Genomic DNA, 24175 nt, shown 5'->3' on the forward strand with positions numbered 1-24175 from the left:
CTGGCAGCAGCGTTTATGGATCTCACCTCTAAATATGGAACCTCAGTCTATTTCAGTGTCATTATTTTATCTGCTGAAAGCTAAAGACCATTTGATGCTCCATGGGGCTTGTATTAGTGAGTAAAAGGAAAGTACTCCCATCTCAGAGACGCTTCATTTTAAAACATGCTCTAGAAGATCACGTATTGTTTTTATTATAATACAGGTACTGGATGGCACGATTAGGTTTTCTGTGGATATTTTATTTTACCTCAACAAAGCAAGCAGTTCCCACGCATATTAATAGTCTCCATAGCCCCACAATATTGTAGAGGACAAGTCCAACTCATTCTCTACAGTAAATACATGCAAATATGCAAACGAATACCTCCGGTGCAATATCACTTCCGTCCACAGGTCGATGATATTCCCGATGACTCCTTATTATCTTACACATGCCTAATACGTTGAAGCGTTCCACTTACCCATCATCTATAGAGACAACTATTTTCTAGGCTGAACTAATATCAGAACAAACCAATCACTGCACCAGGAATAAAGTAATCGTGGCACTTTGTGCGTCTTGCCGCAGTGAATTTCCTAGTGATCAGATAGGACCGTATAGAAGTTCAGCACAAAAAATGTCTGCCGTCTCTGATGTAGACGAAAGCTACATTTTAAGTGGTTTATTCCTTATACAATAAGTCACCAGTCTCAAAATAAAAACGAACTTTTCCCCAATGTCCTCAAGACAATCAAATAATAACCGGAAGTCGTAGGGCACAGAGCTGGATGTATTCTTGTATTTACAAATTCTTCTTTTGGAAAACAATAGGCGTGAACTATCTCCACACCGTCTGGATCTGGTAAGGATCTTAGAAAATATAGTGGCGGCTGGGCAAGCACTGTAAGATTTCTTATGCAAATTGTATGTAAATGAGGGTACTAGAGGAAAAGCCCCCTTTAAGAAGCAGAGTCTGAAGCCTCGGAGCTGTCTTTGACGTCGGTACTCTCTGTGGCCTCACTGACTTCGCTCACATCCTTACTGTCGCCGCTGTCCTCTGTGACATCACGTTTGCCGACGTTACCTAGGCACTTTTCGTCTCGACAGCAGTCCCCAACGTGTCCAGATCGGTTATCAGATTTATTTTCTATAGCGCTCAGAGGCTGAGGTCGACTCTTATCCTTAAATTCCAATGGCTTTTTCAACTGCTGTAAAGGAGTAAATAAAAAACAATTTAGCTACACATGTTCAAGTGGTAACTTTTCTACCAACAAATTATATAATACTAATAAGTGATGACCAATGTAATTGGGTTGCTGATCACACATTGGGGGATATCCAATTAGATCCGGCAAAACATCGGTACTGAAAAACGTAACTTGTGTTTTTTTGCAATTTCTCCCGATGTTTCACCGATTTTTTTTTTTTTTTAAATTGGGGGGGGGTTTTTTGTTGTTTTTTTTAAACAGGCTATCCAGATTGATCAGTGAAACCTGTATGTTTTTTCGGGTGAAATAGCTCCGTTTTTGGACGAAAACGGGTCCGTTTCCGGGGATTCTGCTTCGCCTGCCAGAGGCAGGTGAAACAAAATCCCCTATAAGCCGAGGCACGCGCCAGTTTATCGGGGCTAATTAGCTAGCCCCCGGTGGGACAATTAGCCCTGGTAAATTACCGAGCTAATTGGATATCCCCCACTGCAGTAAGTTGAAAAAAAGAATCCCTTTAGCGAATGGAAATTCAACGCAGATTGATCGATCCCCTCCAAATACGGTTTTGAGGTGCTGGAAGTCCAGAAAGCAGCAAGGTCAGATAAGAGTATGTTCACAGAAGTCTGACGCGTTTCGCTGTCTCACAGCTTTATCAAAGGCGTCTTTGACAAGCTGTGAGTGACAGTGAAACGCGTCAATACCTCAAAACCGTACTTGGAGTGGGACCGATTAATCTGCGTTGCTATTCCATCACTAAAGGGAGCCCTGCATTTAACCTCACGGAACTGGTAACAAACCAACAAAGCTGGTCATTATATTGCTTCAAAGGCTTGTCCCCTTTCTGGAAAAAAGCCTTGGTCTGCAAACGGATAATACTGAACATAGCACAAATTTTTTTTATCCACAGACTATTAGGGTCTTTTGTGAGCGGTCTGAAAAATCTATCTATGGTAAATACTTTGGTTTTATATGCTTTTTAATTTTCTTGTTATGGTTGTAGTATATTTATAATTGAATTTGAATGATTCATACTGTTTTGACTGGGGCTTAGCCTAACTCCACTGTGTACAGTTGCTATGGATTAACCACCTTGAGTAGGGCCTTGCACGTTTCTCTAGTAGAATGCTCTAAAAAGTTAAAAAGAAGAATCCTTGCTTAGGTACAAGTATTTCTAAGTCTACAAATGTGTAAGAGTTGTTTATATTGCTTATTGGAGAGTGCCACAGATTGTGACAGGCATGCAGAGTGATTTATTCCAAGAGCATACGATCAGCAAGAAAAAGGAGGACGACCTTTAGCTTGAAAATTGGGAGGAACGCCGGATCTATGTTCAAAATTAAGGGGCCAAAAATAAGAATTTACTTACCGATAATTCTATTTCTCGGAGTCCGTAGTGGATGCTGGGGTTCCTGAAAGGACCATGGGGAATAGCGGCTCCGCAGGAGACAGGGCACAAAAAAGTAAAGCTTTTACCAGATCAGGTGGTGTGCACTGGCTCCTCCCCCTATGACCCTCCTCCAGACTCCAGTTAGGTACTGTGCCCGGACGAGCGTACACAATAAGGGAGGCAATTTGAATCCCGGGTAAGACTCATACCAGCCACACCAATCACACCGTACAACTTGTGATCTAAACCCAGTTAACAGTATGATAACAGAAAGAGCCTCTTAAAGATGGCTCCTTAACAATATAACCCGAATTTGTTAACAATAACTATGTACAGTATTGCAGATAATCCGCACTTGGGATGGGCGCCCAGCATCCACTACGGACTCCGAGAAATAGAATTATCGGTAAGTAAATTCTTATTTTCTCTATCGTCCTAAGTGGATGCTGGGGTTCCTGAAAGGACCATGGGGATTATACCAAAGCTCCCAAACGGGCGGGAGAGTGCGGATGACTCTGCAGCACCGAATGAGAGAATTCCAAGTCCTCTTTTGCCAGGGTATCAAATTTGTAGAATTTTACAAACGTGTTTTCCCCCGACCACGTAGCTGCTCGGCAGAATTGTAATGCCGAGACCCCTCGGGCAGCCGCCCAAGATGAGCCCACCTTCCTTGTGGAATGGGCCTTAACAGATTTAGGCTGTGGCAGGCCTGCCACAGAATGAGCAAGTTGAATTGTGTTACAAATCCAACGAGCAATCGTCTGCTTAGAAGCAGGGGCACCCAACTTGTTGGGTGCATATAGTATCAACAGCGAGTCAGATTTTCTGACTTCAGCCGTCCTTGAAATGTATATTTTTAAGGCTCTGACAACGTCCAACAACTTGGAGTCCTCCAAGTCGCCAGTGGCCGCAGGCACCACAATAGGTTGGTTCAGGTGAAACGCTGATACCACCTTAGGGAGAAAATGCGGACGAGTCCTCAGTTCTGCCCTATCCGAATGGAAGATTAGATAAGGGCTTTTATAAGATAAAGCCGCCAATTCAGATACTCTCCTGGCGGAAGCCAGGGCCAGTAACATAGTCACTTTCCATGTGAGATATTTAAAATCCACCTTTTTCAATGGTTCAAACCAATGGGATTTGAGGAAATCTAAAACTACATTTAGATCCCACGGTGCCACCGGAGGCACCACAGGAGGCTGTATATGCAGTACTCCTTTAACAAAAGTCTGTACCTCAGGAACTGAGGCCAATTCTTTTTGGAAGAATATTGACAGGGCCGAAATTTGAACCTTAATAGATCTCAATTTGAGACCCCTAGACAATCCTGATTGTAGGAAATGTAGGAAACGACCCAGTTGAAATTCCTCCGTCGGAACACTCCGATCCTCGCACCACGCGACATATTTTCGCCAAATGCGGTGATAATGTTTCGCGGTGACTTCCTTCCTTGCCTTAATCAAGGTAGGAATGACTTCTTCTGGAATGCCTTTCCCTTTTAGGATCTGGCGTTCAACCGCCATGCCGTCAAACGCAGCCGCGGTAAGTCTTGAAAGAGACAGGGACCCTGTTGTAGCAGGTCCCTTCTCAGAAGTAGAGGGCACGGGTCGTCCGTGACCAACTCTTGAAGTTCCGGTTACCAAGTCCTTCTTGGCCAATCCGGAGCCACTAGTATTTCTTACTCCTCCTCACCGTATAATCTTCAATACCTTTGGTATGAGAGGCAGAGGAGGAAACACATATACTGATTTGTACACCCAAGGTGTTACCAGTGCGTCCACAGCTATTGCCTGTGGATCTCTTGACCTGGCGCAATACTTGTCCAGTTTCTTGTTGAGGCGAGACGCCATCATGTCTACCATTGGTCTTTCCCAACAGTTTATTAGCATGTGGAAGACTTCTGGATGAAGACCCCCCTCTCCCGGGTGTATATCGTGTCTGCTGAGGAAGTCTGCTTCCCAGTTGTCCACGCCCGGGAAGAACACTGCTGACAGTGCTATTACGTGATTCTCCGCCCAGCGAAGAATCTTGGCAGCTTCTGCCATTGCACTCCTGCTTCTTGTGCCGCCCTGTCTGTTTACATGGGCGACCGCCGTGATGTTGTCCGACTGAATCAACACCGGTTTTCCTTGCAGGAGTGGTTCCGCCTGGCTTAGAGCATTTTAGATTGCTCTTAGTACCAGAATGTTTATGTGAATAGACTTTTCCAGGTTCGTCCATACCCCCTGGAAGTTTCTTCCTTGTGTGACTGCTCCCCAACCTCTCAGGCTGGCGTCCGTGGTCACCAGGATCAAATCCTGTATGCCGAATCTGCGGCCCTCCAATAGATGAGCCTTTTGCAACCACCACAGAAGATATACCCTTGTCCTTGGCGACAGGGTTATTCGCAGGTGCATCTGAGGATGCGACCCTGACCATTTGTCCAACAGATCCCTTTGGAAAATTCTTGCATGGAATCTGCCGAATGGAATTGCTTCGTAAAAAGCCACCATTTTTCCCAGGACTCTTGTGCATTGATGTACAGACACCTTTCCTGGTTTTAGGAGGTTCCTGACAGGTCGGATAACTCCTTGGCTTTTTCCTCGGGAAGAAAAACCTTTTTCTGAACCGTGTCCAGAATCATCCCTAGGAACAGCAGACGTATCGTCGGAAAACAGCTGCGATTCTTGGAATATTTAGAATCCAGTCGTGCCGTCGAAGAACTACTTTAGATAGTGCTCTTCCGACCTCCAACTGTTCTCTGGAACTTGCCCTTTTTAGGTCGTGCAAGTAAGGGATAATTTAGATGCCTTTTTTCTTTGAAGAAACATCTTTTCGGCCATTACCTTGGTAAAAAGGCCCGGGGTGCCGTGGATAATTCAAACGGCATCGTCTGAAACTGATATTGACAGTTCTGTACCACGAACCAGAGGTACCCTTGATGAGAAGGACAAATTTTGGACATGGAGGTAATCCTTGATGTCCAGGGACACCATATAGTCCCCTTTTTTCCGGTTCGCTATCACTGCTCTGAGTGACTTTATCTCGATTTGAACCTTTTATGTAAGTGTTCAAAACATTTTAGATTTAGACTATGTGTCACCAAGCCGTCTGGCTTCAGTACCACAATATAGTGTGGAAAAATAATACCCTTTTCCTTGTCGTAGGAGGGGTACTTTGATTATCACCTGCTGGATATACAGCTTGTGAATTGTTTCCAATGCTGCCTCCCTGTCGGAGGGAGCCGTTGGTAAAGCAGACTTCAGGAAGCTGCGAGGAGAAGATGTCTCGACTCTCCAATCTTTACCCCTGGGATAATACTCGTACGATCTAGGGGTCAACTTGCGAGTGATCCCACTGCGCCCTGAGACTCTTGAGACTACCCCCCCACCTTGAGTCCGCTTGCACGGCCCCAGCGTCATGCTGAGGACTTGGCAGACGCGGTGGAGGGCTTCTTTTCCTGGGAAAGGGCTGCCTGCTGCAGTCTACTTCCCTTACCTCTATGTCTGGGCAGATATGACTGGCCTTTTGCCTGCATGCCCTCATGGGAAAGGAAAGATTGAGGCTGAAAAGACGGTGTCTTTTTTAGCTGAGATGTAACTTGGGGTAAAAAAGGTTGGATTTCCCAGCTGTTGCTGTGGTCCCCAGGTCCGATGGACCGACCCCCAAATAACTCCTTCCCTTTATACAGCAATACTTCCATCTGCCGTATGGGATCTGTATCACCTGACCACTGTCGTGTCCCTGACATCTTCTGGGAGATATGGACAACGCACTTATCTTGATGCCAGAGAGCAAATATCCCTCTGTGCATCTCACATACATATATATAGAATGCATCCTATTAAATGCTCTACATGAATAAAATATTTTCAGTCAGGGAATCCGACCAAGCCAACCCAGCACTGCATCTCCAGGCTGATGGCGATCGCTGGTCGCAGTATAACCACCGTATGTGTGTATATACTTTTTAGGATATTTTTCCAGCTTCCTATCAGCTGGCTCCTTGAGGGCGGCCGTATCTGGAGACGGTAACGCCACTTGATAAGCGTGTGAGCGCCTTATCACCCTAAGGGGTGTTTCCCAACGTACCCTAATTTCTGGCGGGAAAGGGTATAACGCCAATATTTGCTATCGGGGTAACCCTACGCATCATCACACACTTCATTTTATTTTATCTGATTCAGGAAAAACTACAGGTAGTTTTTTCACTCCCACATAATACCCTTTCTTGTGGTACTTGTAGTATCAGAAACACGTAACACCTCCTTCATTGCCCTTAACGTGTGGCCCTAATGAGAAATACGTTTGTTTATTCACCGTCGACACTGTATTCAGTGTCCGTGTCTGTGTCTGTGTCGACCGACTGAGGTAAATGGGCGTTTTTAAAACCCCTGACGGTGTTTCTGAGACGCCTGGACCGGTCCTAATAGATTGTCGGCCGTCTCATGTCGTCAACCGACCTTGCAGCGTGTTGACATTCTCACGTAATTCTCTAAATAAGCCATCCATTCCGGTGTCGACTCCCTAGAGAGTGACATCACCATTACAGGCAATTTCTCCGCCTCCTCACCAACATCGTCCTCATACATGTCGACACACACGTACCGACACACAGCACACACACCGGGAATGCTCTGACAGAGGACAGGACCCACTAGCCCTTTGGGGAGACAGAGGGAGAGTCTGCCAGCACACACCAAAAACGCTATAATTATATAGGGACAACCTTATATAAGTGTTTCTCCCTTATAGCATCTTTTATATATATATACAATATCGCCAAAATCAGTGCCCCCCCTCTCTGTTTTAACCCTGTTTCTGTAGTGCAGTGCAGGGGAGAGCCTGGGAGCCTTCTCTCCAGCTTTTCTGTGAGAGAAAATGGCGCTGTGTGCTGAGGAGATAGGCCCCGCCCCTTTTTCGGCGGCCTCGTCTCCCGCTATTTTTGAAGTTAGGCAGGGGTTAAATATCTCCATATAGCCTCTGTGGGCTATATGTGAGGTATTTTTTGCCTCTAATAAGGTTTTTATTTGCCTCTCAGAGCGCCCCCCCCAGCGCTCTGCACCCTCAGTGACTGTTGTGTGAAGTGTGCCGAGAGGAAAATGGCGCACAGCTGCAGTGCTGTGCGCTACCTTTATGAAGACTCAGGAGTCTTCAGCCGCCGATTTTGGACCTCTTTTCTCTTCAGCGTCTGCAAGGGGGCCGGCGGCGCGGCTCCGGTGACCATCCAGGCTGTACCTGTGATCGTCCCTCTGGAGCTAGTGTCCAGTAGCCAAGCAGCAAATCCACTCTGCACGCAGGTGAGTTCACTACTTCTCCCCTAAGTCCCTCGTTGCAGTGATCCTGTTGCCAGCAGGACTCACTGTAAAGTAAAAAACCTAAGCTAAACTTTCTCTAAGCAGCTCTTTAGGAGAGCCACCTAGATTGCACCCTTCTCGTTCGGGCACAAAATCTAACTGGAGTCTGGAGGAGGGTCATAGGGGGAGGAGCCAGTGCACACCACCTGATCTGGTAAAAGCTTTACTTTTTTGTGCCCTGTCTCCTGCGGAGCCGCTATTCCCCATGGTCCTTTCAGGAACCCCAGCATCCACTTAGGACGATAGAGAAATGCATTGATATGGCCGATCTTGTGAAACAGGGAAAAGCAGCGATGTCGGGCAAAGCCGTTTGTCATTGGTACTAGGATTGTACGGCATGCCTGTTAGAAGTCTGACCAATCACGTTAGCTTCTTTTACACCCACACAAAACAATGTTGAGTGCAATATGGTTATAGATCACCAAGCTGAGGATGTTGTAAAGATCGATCCAGAGGTAATCTCAAAGTAGTACAACTGCTCCATTTCACTGGAATAACCCACAACGTCATCTGATAAAGCGGTGCGTTATTTCACAACAAAACGCGTCGGATATGCTACTTTGGGACTACTAATGGACCTATCCTAAGCTTGCAGAGGACAACTGCCCAACCTGATCAGACTGTGTATTGAAACAGAGCTCAGCCAATTGTCAACAAAATTGTAATACAACTGCACAGCTGACAAATTATTTGCAGAGCTGTCTACGTAATGCAGAGTTTCTAACCTCGTCAGCCATTTGGGTGAGATCCCGCTTCATAGCATAGGCATCTTCGCCATCCGCATAATACTTGGGTTCCACCTCACTGATCCTGTGTAGAAACATAATCAAGGGGTGAATTAAATTGTAAACAAGTCATTTGACAAACAATGGTTTTATAGAAACCTTTTTTCTGGCTTCAGTGCATAAAAAAACCCAAAACACAATAACTTATGGAACAGTAGGTAACATGGGATGGGGAGTTTATATAATGGTCTGTACAATACAATACACTACAAAAAAACACCACTGAACAAAAACAGAAAAATGAAATACTCACTGGAAATTCAATGTGTTGGAGTATAGATGCAGAGCTGCTCGATTGCTGAAAAGGTAAAACCACAACAACAAAAAAAAAAAAAAAAAAGTTATACATTTATAAATATGAACAAAAGAAAAACCCCAGTAAAAGGAAAACTTTACGTAAGGGCTATATTCCATCAATCTACCAAAGTGGTTTAATCATATTTCTGCCGTAGACAGACTCCAAACATTAATATTTAAGATTGACTCAGATAAGTACAAGCAAATGGAAGGTCCAACCGTCACTATACAGGAGTCTGATAGGCTCCACTGCCGAATGGTGAAACATAGAGGGCCAATATTTTAAGACAAAGTTTATTTGCTTTACAGTATATTTAATAGGTAGGTGACGGGGCCACTAGCCAGCACTTGTACCTACATACCTTTTCCGCACATGCAAGGACACATATTTGGCATTGAAGTTCTCTATCATCGCCCTGGAAGCCTGGTCCATCAATTTCTGTGCCAGACCAAGTCGCCTGTGAGAGCGTTTCACAGCCTGGGCAAGGGAAAAGTGCAGTCAGAATGAGAACGGTCATCATAACACGATATCACTAGCCAAAACAGCTGGTCTTACCAATGAGGTGATATGGCCATGTGGAACGTCATCTGGATCTTCTTCCCTGCAAACAGACATTCACATGCAGTTTTTAGGCTGTCCTGCCAATAACCTCAACTAATTAATAAAAAGAAAAAAAAGAAAAAACTATTCCCAACGACAATGGTGAGGGGAATAATTTATGTAAGATTGCACATGGCTCCCTTTCTTATCTTTTTCTCATGCAGGAACGGTCATATCAACATAGCTCAACCAAGGAACTGGCTTCAGTTTACTGGCGATAAGAGGTTCCCGGAGCTTCTGGCTGCTATCTATCCCTACAGCTCGCTGAACCTCTGTAATGGTCAGGAAATGCAGCAAGAGGGATGTGAGCAATCCAAGAATCACCAGATCCTGCAGGGAATTGAGCCATACCGCTAATACTACATTTTTCTAACAAAGAAAACAAAAATGACATGTGCTGGTGTTTGCCAGATTTATTAGTGCAACCACAGACGTGAGCCACGAAAGTTGCTAGTTTGCATGGGTATAAGGACTCCAAACGTGTGGTCTTTGCACAAGGTCTGATGCCGTCCTAGAGGCCAGAATCAGAGACAGGCACTGTAGCTGAGGCACGCTAAGCATAATCCCCAATAAGTACCGGCATCGGGGTAATAGGATAGCCCCTCCTATGCTATTACCACTTTTAATAGGCTACCCCTCGCCCCCATGTCATCTCTGCAGCAATATATTGGTGATAGCAGTGATCTAACAGTAGAGTTTTGCTGGGAGACCAAGACTTGCTGTTTGCTGTCCTGACACATATCCTTGCTCCATCCATTTCTGATGACATCAAAATGTTATCACCAGGATTCTATGCCAACCAGAATGCAGGAAAGAGAAGAGGCATCTTGGGAGTATGGAGGGGGTGGAGGGTTAGAGGTTTACTAATTTAAATATTTAAATGTGCCTATCCCTGCTAACGCCCCATCCATATCCCAAGAGTACTCCAGTGACCCCTAGTGGATGAAAAAAGAACTGAGTACATTGCATTCATATGGAACACTAAGGGCCTAATTCAGACCCAATCGTAGATGTGCCAAATTTAGCACATCTACGATCAGTTTCACAGACAAGCGGGGGAACGCCCAGCACAGGGCTAGTCCGCCCCGCATGTCTGGCCCTACCCCCTTCCCCCGCACAAGTACAAAAGCATCGCACCGCGGCGATACTTTTCTTCTTGACAAGTAGCTTCCTACCTGCGCAGCTCTTGTGCGCTGGCAGGGAGCTACCTGTTCGCTGTCCGGGTCGCAGCGGCTGCGTGTGATGTCACGCAGCCACGGCCCACCCCCCGCACGGTCTGGGCCCCACGCCCCCCAAACGGCGGCCGAACGCCGCTGGCCCGCCCCCTTCCACCAGCGACCGCCTCTGTCTGTCAATCAGGCAGAGGCGATCGCTGGGCTGAGATGGCCATCGGCTGTCTGGCATGCGCAGTTCAGACCTAATAGGTCTGAACTAGGCCCTAAGTGCATAATGACTGGGTGCCTGCGAGACTACACTAACAGCCTGGTCCAGCAATACTATTAGAGATAAATTGTGGTCTAATTGGTATTTACTAATTATGTATGTATGTACTCTAAACTACCTTGCAATGGATCGATCAAACAGAATTATATAGTGGCAATAAGACGAGTACAGGCTGCTATATTGCTGGTTTTATTTTGAAATAATAAAATGCATGACAAGGGTTAAATGTGATCCGTTTTCCTTGGTAACCAATAAGGAGCTACAAGCTGACATAAATAGAGACTGCAACTATCTCCAGGCATACCTCTGATGAAACCGCCCACTTTGGAGGCGGAGAAACGCGTCAGGTGACCTATTACGACTGTGGAACGCAGGTGGACCGCAACCGGAAGCCGGAAGCCCCGAACCCGGAAACCGCGCATCGCGGCATCACAGCGTCCCCTGCTACTCAGAAACAGCACGTGTGATTCCCAGTCTCCGTTCTCGCTGAGGCACAGTGCTCATGACCGCACACTATACCATCTACCCCAGGCACTGTTAAAGAGAACCGCCGCTGAGCGGACCGCTATACAGCCAGTGAGTGGAGCGAAATTACTCCACGGACAGGAGACAGCTGCGGGATCGACACCAAGTGCGTCCAGTCTCAGTACTGAAGACCATACACCAGCTCTTCTTTTTGGTGAAGTATCAACAAGCATTACGTATTAATAAACCAGTCTTCTCCTGCAGAGTGCAGCATGAGTCAAAGTAATACTAACTTTTACTAACATTAACAGGCCTTGCATGCAAAAGGACTAACAATATTAGAGCTGGTACCTAAGTATACTTACTAGTTCTGAGGCCCAGAACACAGTCATTTTTATTTGTAATCATTGTTTTAAATTGTTCTTATTATATTAGTATTACTCAATTGTGCACATGTATTGCTAATGGCATTTAGCCATATTATAATGTCTACTTATTAGAAATTCTTTTTACCAATAAACTAAATTAATTAATTTTTTCAAAACCAGCAGTCATTATATTCGATCCCCTCCGAGCGCCCACAATATTTTCTTCTTGTTTCTGATTAGTATGGTGGATACCCAGGTCCACCATTGTGGGCAGCCAGAAGGGTGATACGTTTTTTGCAATTTAAAGATATACACTTATGGTTATATGTATATATTATATATATACAATCTGAATACTATCATTATCTCATTTTATTAGAAACATTTCATTAATCAGCGCCCACTTTTGTCCTTTGGACTTCCCCCCCCCATATTAGAGATAAAGACAACATCTTCCTGCTCCATTTATACACAGCAACTTGGTGTTCATTGAAGTCTGAGATGCCATTTATACACAGCAACTTGGTGTTCATTGAAGTCTGAGATGCCATTTATACACAGCAACTTGGTGTTCACTGAAGTCTGAGATGCCATTTATACACAGCAACTTGGTGTTCACTGAAGTCTGAGATGCCATTTATACACAGCAACTTGGTGTTCATTGAAGTCTGAGATGCCATTTATACACAGCAACTTGGTGTTCACTGAAGTCTGAGATGCCATTTATAAATGGTTACAAGCCAGGAAGTGGTTGAGAGAGAGTCCAGCTCTTCATTTTCTGAAAGACCCTATTCTAATGGTTGACACAATAACACTCCACAAATTAAAAGGATAGCTAAAATAAGCCATCACAACACAATTACGGGAGAGGAATAAATCCCTCTAAATTCAAACTCTAACACATCCGGGTAAATTTGTTTGAGAACTTACATTTTTGCCAGAACGTAACCAACAATTTTTCCATTTTCATCTTCTGCAATGTATGACAACTGCAAGGGAACAGAGGCATTCAATTTTAGGTTTAGACCAGAGGTTCTCAAAAGCGTTCCTCAAGGCACCCCAATGGTCCAGGTTTTACGTTTTATCCATGCTTGGCCACAGGTGATTTAATTAGCACCTCAGTCAATTTGATTTAACCATCTGTGCTGAGCCATGGCTGTACCTAAAACCTGGAACGTTGAGGACCGCGTTTGAGAACCTCTGGCTTAGGCATTTGGGAATAATTGTTGTCACATAAAAAAACAAACAAAAAAACAAACAAACAAACAGTAACCAGTGCAAATTCAAGGATTTAAAAGGCCACAAGCAAAACCAACAAATAAATATGCAAAAATTACTGGAACTTATCACACTGGATATATTTTAGGTAAGGGGACCAGAAAGTATTTATCATATAATAGTGTATTTTCGGTCTGCAAAGTATATATCAGGCACTCCAATACAAATGGGGCATGCAGTGGTCAAAAACACCGCTTCTCCTGACCGCAGGTGTAAGTGCGTTTGGCTACCGTACTAACACAATTAGTAAAAGCGTACTGTGTAATGCCAGTGGGCAGGAGGTCTGTCACAATAAAACATCTTCAGACCGCCAGGCAGCCTTCCTACATCACAGGTTCTCAAACTCGGTCCTCAGGACCCCACACGGTTCATGTTTTGCAGGTCACCTGTAGATTTTTAAAATGTGACAGTTGGTGATACACAGTGCAGCTGCCGGGTGACATGGAACACGTGAACAGTGTGGGGTCCTGAGGACCGAGTTTGAGAAACACTGTCCTACATCAATGCTGCACCAAGGAAGAGAAAGACATACCTGCGGCCAGGACAGTCCGTGGTAAAAGTAATACTTCATTTGGTAATTCTCTGGCAGGCACAGCAAATTGCAGTGCTGCATATTCATGAGGTCTTCTGGCTGCAGTAGAAAAATACGGTCGGAATGATGGCGGATTATGAACGGGGACAGTAGTAAAAAGAAACATAGCCTAAGACAGGGATGGGGAACCTTCAGCCCTCTAGCTGTTGTTGAACTACACATACCAGCATGCCTTGCTACAGTTTTGCTATTTGGCCATGCTGAAACTGTTGGAGGGCATGCTGGGATATGTAGTTCAACAACAGCTGGCGGGCCCGAAGGTTCCCTATCCCTGGCCTAATACAATGACTTACAGCCAAGGAAATACTTGTAAACTAATTATAATAGTAGCTCAAAAAACGAAGCTTAATACCAAAGGCTAACGTAGAAGTATTACAGATAGTTCCGGTATGGGGTAGATAATTGTGCAATCGAGGCGACCACATTACTGATTTGAATGATCGTTGCTCAGCGTATGGCACTGAGGGGCAGATGTATTAACCTGGAGAAGGCATAAGGAAGTGATAAACCAGTGATATGTGCAAGGTGATAAAGGCAGCAGCCAATCAGATCCTGTTAATTTACATATTGGAGCTGATTGGCTGGTGCCTTTATCACCTTGCACTTATCACTGGTTTATCACTTCCTTATGCCTTCTCCAGGTTAATACATCTCCCCCGGAATGAAGACTATTCACAGGCTGAATAACGGTCTGGATGGATTGGTCTGGTTTTTAAACCTATCCGATCCACCCAGCACTCTTTCAGCAACAGTGAATGGAGAAGTCGCCATGCATTGGGAAGTCAATGGGGGCGCACAGACTATCGGATAATACTGTCAGATGAACTATTATGAAGTGTCCGGCCAGCTAGACATTAAACAATTACTACAGAGAGCATTCAGCACTGTAGGAGGCTGTAATTCCCACCTTCTATAGTAAACGCAGGCTAACACAGTCAGGAATCCAATTAGGGTAAATCTCCCATCCATACAACAGTGGACAGGTGACCAGTATGTGACCACGGTAACATAGCACTAAAGAGGTCTATAACTTTAAAGAGTGGCATTGATTACTTTACACAGGAGGGGATCTGCTAAAAAAAACAAGGGTTTGGGATTTTTTTACAATATATGCTTAAAATGTCACTGATTAATCAGAAATTTCCATTTTAGCTTATTCCCAAAAATAAAACAAATCAGACCATGACAGCTGAGAGTCTGAATACTAGGGTAAGGAAATTTGGAGTTCGTAGCAAACAACTGCAAGTGAGCGGAGAACAGTCACGGTACATAAGGCTCAATTTATCAATGACCCCAGTACACAGCGCCATACTGGGCCTGCGCGAGCCTGACGCAACGCCTTACCGTTGCCATAACGAGACGGTGACTGGGCCCATGCAATACAACGCAGCGCCATACCAGGCCCGCACAAGACTACAAGGCAGCACCAGTTGTCATTACAGACTATGGTGACATGATGCTATGTGAAGTTGATAGGACTGCAGAAAATCAGTTCCTTCTCTGCTAGATCTCTTTTAGTAAATTGTCTGCAGCAGTGACCGCCCCTTTTTCAAATAAAAACACCTGAAAATAAGGTTATCACGGCTTAATAAATAGACCCCATAGTAAGTATGGAGAATGTGATGAGACCAAGATATAATACATCAAACTAGATCACTGATCGCCTTGTAACTTCCGGTATGGCCAGAGGCAGAGGTGGATGCAGTTTAGTTTCTGTAGCAAATGACCAATGTTTTGTGGTCTGCACATGCATTAGCGGCACAGGGCGAAAGTGGCGCTATACAGTTGCGACGCAGGTCGCAGTGTGTTAGTCGCACTTTGATTGACAGATTACAGGCATTTGGGGGTGGTAACAGGAAGTGTTTTTGAAACCGGTAGCGAGTCAGGACCATTTTGGGAGAGTGCCGAAGCTAGCGACTGTGTCTTCAGAAGCAGTTTCCCTGACCCCCGCCGCTTAGTTGTGCGCGCAGCTTTAAGGTGGCCACACATTAGACAATATTATGTATGATTTGGCAGATTCTGACGCATCAGAACATTAAATCATTCATAATACTGCAAATCGTTCAATGTCCATGAACAATAACGATGCGAGGTCCTGCGGGTTCTTTGTCGTATCTTCAGATCTTCCCTACCGGAGGGAAAATTTGTCACTCGGTAGCGATGTGTTGCAGATCGTTCGATATATTGATAGGTCGTTTGTCACTTTAATGCACGATATCGTTTGTCCAGGACTGCCGGGGAGTTCACATTCAGGGGAAATCGTTAACGACATTGCATCGCTTGCGAGTAGTTTCATGTGTGGCCACCTTAAGAGTTGCTCAGCCGTCCAGACGGTCCACACAATGTTCCTCCGATGTTGACAAGCCAGCAGTGGGCACCTGCACCATCTGCATAACTTCTCAGACCTGTTGCACCAACCCAACTTGCGGCCACCTCTGAATCCTGACCTTAAGCTGGGTACACACGAAACAATATATTGTACACTATATTGTTCCAACACAGATCGGAACAATATCTCGTATGCATCGCATGTACCCGTGATTGCGCATGCACACCCATCGTTGAGTCCTTCTTCCCAATTTATGTGCTGCATGTCAGATGTGAAGATGTCACGAACGACGGCCTGCACTTACCAACATGCAGTAAAGATCCATAGCGCCGTCATATACCCGATTGTACACGGTGTATAGCAGCACAATGTATTGCTGCATCGCACCGCGGCTGGGACACGTCATTCTAGTGTGGACCCAGATTTAGTATCCAAAGTGATTATAACTCTATGGACAGATCAATAATTGATATCACCCTCCACACCCATATGGTCCATGATGTCAGAACACCACTAGTAATGACTGCCACACGTGTGCTGGTTGAGATCTAGGCTGCCAGCTCTCCTGGGTCTTCCCTCTGTGCAATGTATGAGTGGCCCCATCACACCCCTGCAGCAATGCAGGATGCCAGGTACTACGTACATCCCTGATCACACTACAGCAAATGCAGGGAACCCTGCCCCAAACCACTGCTGCTGGCATCACCCTCTGCTGCCTCCACCTGCCGCGGAGCATCACGGGAAAGCCGGCCATGTTCCCCTGTTCCTCACACACACAAGTACAGGCACCCAATCACCACATTCATTCATTACGACAACAGATCGCTTCGCCGGGGTAATTAGTACGGTGGCCCCAGAGCCCGTCACCCGCACATACACCCGCCCTCAGCCGGTTACCCGTGCGTTTCGGATGTTCATGGTTCCGGTCTCACTGTCACACACGCTCTCGATACTACTTCGCGCAGGCGCAGAGGCGATCACCGCGCCAGACACCGTACCGACCAATGAGAAGAGAGCGTGACAAGGACAGTAGCCAATCAGTAACCAGCAGCATCAGGCACGCCCTGCCAGGAGACGTCAGCTATGAGGGCCGTGATGATTGGTCAGGCGGCCACTGAGCCTGACCTGTTCTCTGCAGCGCAGGTGTGTTTTGCGCGACGAGCCGTGAAGCAAGTTACTGCTGTGGCTGTTGCTAGGTAACATGTTCCATCTTGTAATATAGATTTATGGTAGATGATTTTATCTAAAATAAATACATATCTAAATAAATAAATATATATTTATATAGAGCTATGTATCTGTATTTATTTCTATATATCTACATATGTTCTTCTATATACATATTTCTCTAACGTCCTAGTGGATGCTGGGACTCCATCAGGACCATGGGGAATAGCGGGCTCCGCAGGAGACAGGGCACATCTAAATAAAGCTTTTAGGATCACATGGTGCGTACTGGCTCCTCCCCCTATGACCCTCCTCCAAGCCTCAGTTAGGTTTTTGTGCCCGTCCGAGAAGGGTGCAATCTAGGTGGCTCTCCTAAAGAGCTGCTTAGAAAAAGTTTTTTTAGGTTTAAATCTCAGTGAATCCTGCTGGCAACAGGATCACTGCATCGAGGGACTTAGGGGAGAGATTTCCAACTCACCTGCGTGCAGGATGGATTGGAGTCTTAGGCTACTGGACACTTAGCTCCAGAGGGAGTCGGAACACAGGTCCTCCTGGGGTTCGTCCCGGAGCCGCGCCGCCGATCCCCCTTACAGACGCTGAAGACGGAGGTCCGGAAAGCAGGCGGCAGAAGACTCCTCAGTCTTCATGAAGGTAGCGCACAGCACTGCAGCTGTGCGCCATTGTTGCTACACGTCTCACTGATTCAGTCACGGAGGGTGCAGGGCGCTGCTGGGGGCGCCCTGGGCAGCAATATTAAATACCTTTAGTGGCAAAATAAATACATCACATATGGCCATTAAGGCTATATGTATGTATTTAACCCAGGCCAGTTTTCTTAAAACCCGGGAGAAAAGCCGCCGAAAAAGGGGCGGAGCTTATTCTCCTCAGCACTCAGCGCCATTTTCCTGCTCAGCTCCGCTGGTGAGGAAGGCTCCCAGGACTCTCCCCTGCACTGCACTACAGAAACAGGGTAACAAAGAGAAGGGGGGCATAATTTGGCGATATTGATATATTAAAAGCGCTTATATCAAAAACAACACCTTCTAGGGTTCTTTATATACATTTATAGCGTTTTTGGTGTGTGCTGGCAAACTCTCCCTCTGTCTCCCCAAAGGGCTAAGAGGGTCCTGTCTTCGATTAGAGCATTCCCTGTGTGGCTGCTGTGTGTCGGTACGTGTGTGTCGACATGTATGAGGACGATGTTGGTGTGGAGGCAGAGCAATTGCCGGTAATGGTGATGTCACCCCCTAGGGAGTCGACACCGGAATGGATGGCTTTAGTTATGGAATTACGTGATAATGTTAGCACATTACAAAAGTCAGTTGACGAAATGAGACGGCCGGAAAACCAGCTAGTACCGGCTCAGGCGTCTCAGACACCGTCAGGGGCTGTAAAACGTCCCTTACCTCAGTCAGTCGACACGGGTACCGACACAGATGAATCTAGTGTCGACGGTGAAGAAACAAACGTATTTTCCAATAGGGCCACACGTTATATGATCACGGCAATGAAGGAGGCTTTGCAGATCTCTGATACTGCTGGTACCTCAAAAAGGGGTATTATGTGGGGGGTGAAAAAACTACCTGTAGCTTTTCCAGAATCAGAGGAATTGAATGACGTGTGTGACGAAGCGTGGGTTAACCCAGATAGAAAACTGCTAATTTCCAAGAAGTTATTGGCATTATACCCTTTCCCACCAGAGGTTAGGGCGCGCTGGGAAACACCCCCTAGGGTGGATAAGGCGCTCACACGTTTATCAAAGCAAGTGGCGTTGCCGTCTCCTGATACGGCCGCCCTCAAGGATCCAGCAGATAGGAGGCTGAAAACTACACTGAAGAGTATATACACACATACTGGTGTTATACTGCGACCGGCAATAGCCTCAGCCTGGATGTGCAGTGCTGGGGTAGTGTGGTTGGATTCTCTGACTGAAAATATTGATACCCTGGATAGGGACAGTATTTTATTGACTCTAGAGCAATTAAAGGATGCTTTTCTTTATATGCGAGATGCTCAGAGGGATATTTGTACTCTAGCATCAAGAGTAAGCGCGATGTCCATATCTGCCAGAAGAAGTTTATGGACGCGACAGTGGTCAGGTGATGCGGATTCCAAAAGGCATATGGAAGTATTGCCATATAAAGGAGAGGAATTATTTGGGGTCGGTCTTTCGGACCTGGTGGCCACGGCAACTGCCGGCAAATCCACTTTTTTACCTCAGACCCCCTCCCAACAGAAAAAGACACCGTCTTTTCAGCCGCAGTCCTTTCGCTCCCATAAAAACAAGCGACCAAAAGGACAGTCTTATCTGCCGCGAGGCAGAGGAAAGGGTAAGAGAGGGCAGCAAGCAGCCCCTGCCCAGGACCAGAAGCCCGCCCCGGGTTCTACAAAGCCATCAGCATGACGCTGGGGCTTTACAAGCGGACTCAGGAGCGGTGGGGGGTCGACTCAAGATTTTCAGCAATCAGTGGGCTCGCTCACAAGTGGACCCGTGGATCCTGCAGATAATATCTCAGGGTTACATGTTGGAGTTCGAAAGGTCTCCCCCTCGCCGGTTCCTAAAGTCTGCTTTACCAACGTCTCCCTCAGAAAGGACGTCGGTTTTGGAAGCCATTCACAAGCTGTATTCTCAGCAGGTGATAGTCAAGGTACCCCTCCTACAACAGGGAAAGGGGTATTATTCCACACTATTTGTGGTACCGAAGCCGGACGGTTCGGTAAGACTTATTCTAAATCCTTGAACCTGTACATACAGAAATTCAAGTTCAAGATGGAGTCACTCAGAGCAGTGATAGCGAATCTGGAAGAAGGGGACTTCATGGTGTCCCTGGACATAAAAGATGCTTATCTGCATGTCCCAATTTACCCCTCACACAAGGGTATCTCAGGTTCATGATACAAGACTGTCATTATCAGTTTCAAACGCTGCCGTTTGGTTTGTCCACGGCCCCTCGGGTCTTTACCAAGGTAATGACCGAAATGATGGTTCTTCTACGAAGAAAAGGCGTATTAATTATCCCTTACTTGGACGATCTCCTGATAAGGGCAAAGTCCAGAGAACAGCTGGAAGTCGGTGTAGCACTAACCCAGGTAGTGCTTCAGCAACACGGGTGGATTCTGAATCTTCCAAAATCTCAATTGACCCCGACAACTCGTCTGCTGTTCCTGGGAATGATTCTGGACACGGTTCAGAAAAAGGTGTTTCTCCCGGAGGAGAAAGCAAGGGAGTTATCCGAACTTGTCAGGAACCTCCTAAAACCAGGAACTGTGTCAGTACATCAATGCACAAGAGTCCTGGGAAAGATGGTGGCTTCTTACGAAGCGATTCCATTCGGCAGATTCCATGCACGGACATTTCAGTGGGATCTGCTGGACAAATGGTCCGGATCGCATCTGCACATGCATCAGCGGATAACACTGTCACCAAGAACAAGGTTGTCTCTCCTGTGGTGGTTGCAGAGTGCCCATCTGTTAGAGGGCCGCAGATTCGGCATACAGGACTGGGTCCTGGTGACTACGGATGCCAGCCTACGAGGCTGGGGAGCAGTCACACAGGGAAGAAACTTCCAGGGCGTGTAGTCAAACCTGGAGACGTCCCTTCACATAAATATACTGGAGCTAAGAGCGATCTACAATGCTCTAAGCCTGGCAAAATCGCTGCTTCAGGGTCAGCCGGTGTTGATCCAGTCGGACAACATCACGGCAGTCGCCCACGTAAACCGACAAGGCGGCACGAGAAGCAGAAGAGCAATGACAGAAGCTGCAAGGATTCTGCGCTGGGCGGAGAATCATGTCATAGCACTGTCAGCAGTGTTCATCCCGGGAGTGGACAACTGGGAAGCAGACTTCCTCAGCAGACACGACCTTCACCCGGGAGAGTGGGGACTTCATCCAGAAGTCTTCCACATGATTGTGAACCGTTGGGAAAAACCAAAGGTGGACATGATGGTGTCTCGCCTCAACAAAAAATTGGACAGATATTGCGCCAGGTCAAGAGACCCTCAGGCAATAGCTGTGGACGCTCTGGTAACACCGTGGGTGTACCAGTCAGTGTATGTGTTCCCTCCTCTGCCTCTCATACCAAAGGTACTGAGAATTATACGGAAAAGAGGAGTAAGAACAATACTGGTGGCTCCGGACTGGCCAAGAAGAACTTGGTATCCGGAACTTCAAGAGATGCTCACGGAGGATCCGTGGCCTCTACCTCTAAGAAGGGATCTGCTTCAGCAGGGACCTTGTATGTTCCAAGACTTACCGCGTCTGCGTTTGACGGCATGGCGGTTGAACGCCGGATTCTAAAAGAAAAGGGCATTCCAGAGGAAGTTATTCCTACCTTGATTAAGGCTAGAAAGGAAGTGACTGTACAACATTATCACCGCATTTGGCGAAAATATGTTGCGTGGTGTGAGGCCAAGAAGGCTCCAACGGAAGAATTTCAATTGGGTCGATTCTTACATTTCCTGCAAGCAGGATTGTCTATGGGCCTAAAATTGGGGTCCATTAAAGTTCAAATTTCGGCCTTATCAATCTTCTTCCAGAAGGAATTGGCATCAGTGCCTGAAGTACAAACTTTTGTCAAAGGTGTACTACATATACAACCCCCAATAGTGCCTCCAGTGGCACCGTGGGATTTGAACGTAGTTTTGAATTTTCTCAAATCTCATTGGTTTGAGCCTCTAAAATCGGTAGATTTAAAATACCTTACATGGAAGGTAACCATGCTATTGGCCCTGGCTTCAGCCAGGAGAGTTTCAGAGTTGGCGGCTTTATCATACAAAAGCCTATATCTGATTTTCCATTCGGACAGGGCAGAACTGCGGACACGTCCTCATTTTCTCCCTAAGGTGGTTTCGGCTTTTCACTTGAACCAGCCTATTGTGGTGCCTGCGGCTACTAGCGACTTGGAGGACTCCAAGTTACTGGACGTTGTCAGAGCATTAAAAATATATATTTCAAGGACAGCTGGAGTCAGAAAATCTGACTCGTTGTTTATATTGTATGCACCCAACAAGATGGGTGCTCCTGCGTCTAAACAGACGATTGCACGTTGGATCTGTAGCACAATCCAACTTGCACATTCTGTGGCAGGCCTGCCACAGCCTAAATCTGTAAAGGCCCACTCCACAAGGAAAGTGGGCTCATCTTGGGCGGCTGCCCGAGGGGTCTCGGCATTACAACTTTGCCGAGCAGCTACGTGGTCAGGGGAGAACACGTTTGTAAAATTTTACAAATTTGATACTCTGGCTAAGGAGGACCTGGAGTTCTCTCATTCGGTGCTGCAGAGTCATCCGCACTCTCCCGCCCGTTTGGGAGCTTTGGTATAATCCCCATGGTCCTGACGGAGTCCCAGCATCCACTAGGACGTTAGAGAAAATAAGAATTTACTTACCGATAATTCTATTTCTCATAGTCCGTAGTGGATGCTGGGCGCCCATCCCAAGTGCGGATTGTCTGCAATACTTGTACATAGTTATTGTTACAAAGATCGGGTTATTACTATTGTTGTGAGCCATCTTTTCAGAGGCTACTTCGTTTTTTGTTATCATACTGTTAACTGGGTTCAGATCACAAGTTGTACGGTGTGATTGGTGTGGCTGGTATGAGTCTTACCCGGGATTCAAGATCCTTCCTTATTGTGTACGCTCGTCCGGGCACAGTACCTAACTGAGGCTTGGAGGAGGGTCATAGGGGGAGGAGCCAGTACGCACCATGTGATCCTAAAAGCTTTATTTAGATGTGCCCTGTCTCCTGCGGAGCCCGCTATTCCCCATGGTCCTGACGGAGTCCCAGCATCCACTACGGACTATGAGAAATAGAATTATCGGTAAGTAAATTCTTATTTTATATATATATATATATATATATATATATATGTGTGTGTGTGTGTATATATATATATATCAATACTATTCCTTTAGACCGGGACACTAATGAATTACACAGGTTCTGGGGCTGGCTGACATCAAGCCTGCATTTCAGCTGATTTTAAACAGCCACAGAACCTGTGTAATCCATTAGAGTCCTGGTTTAAAAGGATAATATGTTATGCCTGAAGTCACACAGTATCATGTACTGATAATGCTCTGTCATTCACACCTGTGTGACGTTACGTGCCATGGTATAGCTTTTCTCTATCGTCCTAGTGGATGCTGGGGTTCCTGAAAGGACCATGGGGAATAGCGGCTCCGCAGGAGACAGGGCACAAAAAGTAAAGCTTTTCCAGATCAGGTGGTGTGCACTGGCTCCTCCCCCTATGACCCTCCTCCAGACTCCAGTTAGATTTTTGTGCCCGGCCGAGAAGGGTGCAATCTAGGTGGCTCTCCTAAAGAGCTGCTTAGAAAAAGTTTAGCTTAGGTTTTTTATTTTACAGTGAGTCCTGCTGGCAACAGGATCACTGCAACGAGGGACTTAGGGGAGAAGAAGTGAACTCACCTGCGTGCAGGATGGATTGGCTTCTTGGCTACTGGACATCAGCTCCAGAGGGACGATCACAGGTACAGCCTGGATGGTCACCGGAGCCGCGCCGCCGGCCCCCTTGCAGATGCTGAAGTCAGAAGAGGTCCAGAATCGGCGGCTGAAGACTCCTGCAGTCTTCTAAAGGTAGCGCACAGCACTGCAGCTGTGCGCCATTTTCCTCTCAGCACACTTCACACGCAGTCACTGAGGGTGCAGGGCGCTGGGGGGGGGCGCCCTGGGAGGCAAATGTAACCTATATAAAGGCTAAAAATACCTCACATATAGCCCCCAGAGGCTATATGGAGATATTTAACCCCTGCCTGGATTCACTAAATAGCGGGAGACGAGCCCGCAGGAAAAGGGGCGGGGCCTATCTCCTCAGCACACGGCGCCATTTCCTCTCACAGCTCCGCTGGTCAGGACGGCTCCCAGGTCTCTCCCCTGCACTGCACTACAGAAACAGGGTAAAACAGAGAGGGG

General features: G+C 46.4%; 1 protein-coding gene across 2 annotated transcripts; it reads right to left on the reverse strand.

The window, feature by feature from the left end:
* Nucleotides 1-221: 221 nt before the first annotated feature.
* NAA10 (N-alpha-acetyltransferase 10, NatA catalytic subunit) lies at nucleotides 222-17079 on the reverse strand. Of its 2 annotated transcripts, none has more exons than XM_063936305.1 (8): nucleotides 16970-17079; nucleotides 13684-13782; nucleotides 12804-12862; nucleotides 9553-9598; nucleotides 9359-9474; nucleotides 8953-8997; nucleotides 8640-8724; nucleotides 222-1191 (listed from the first exon to the last, which is right to left on the reverse strand). In XM_063936305.1, exons 1-8 carry the CDS (start codon nucleotides 16988-16990, stop codon nucleotides 943-945), a joined length of 720 nt encoding a protein of 239 aa, XP_063792375.1. In that variant the 5' UTR covers nucleotides 16991-17079; the 3' UTR covers nucleotides 222-942. The 2 variants fall into 2 exon arrangements, with proteins under 2 accessions (XP_063792375.1, XP_063792374.1); XM_063936304.1 differs by lacking the exon at nucleotides 16970-17079 and adding an exon at nucleotides 16377-16593.
* Between the last annotated feature and the right edge of the window lie 7096 nt (nucleotides 17080-24175).

The sequence above is a fragment of the Pseudophryne corroboree genome, chromosome 8 (genome assembly GCF_028390025.1).
Source record: "Pseudophryne corroboree isolate aPseCor3 chromosome 8, aPseCor3.hap2, whole genome shotgun sequence".
Lineage (NCBI taxonomy): Eukaryota > Metazoa > Chordata > Amphibia > Anura > Myobatrachidae > Pseudophryne > Pseudophryne corroboree.

Excerpts from the sequence above, each read along its gene's own strand:
- NAA10 (XM_063936304.1), bottom strand. The coding sequence starts at position 16,478 with ATGACGTGTCCCAGCCGCGGTGCGATGCAGCAATACATTGTGCTGCTA. Across the intron at positions 13,783-16,376 it reads TGGATCTTTACTGCATGTTG|CCAGAAGACCTCATGAATAT; the intron begins GTAAGTGCAGGC and ends TTTCTACTGCAG. Across the intron at positions 9,599-12,803 it reads GGTTACGTTCTGGCAAAAAT|GGAAGAAGATCCAGATGACG; the intron begins GTAAGTTCTCAA and ends GTCTGTTTGCAG.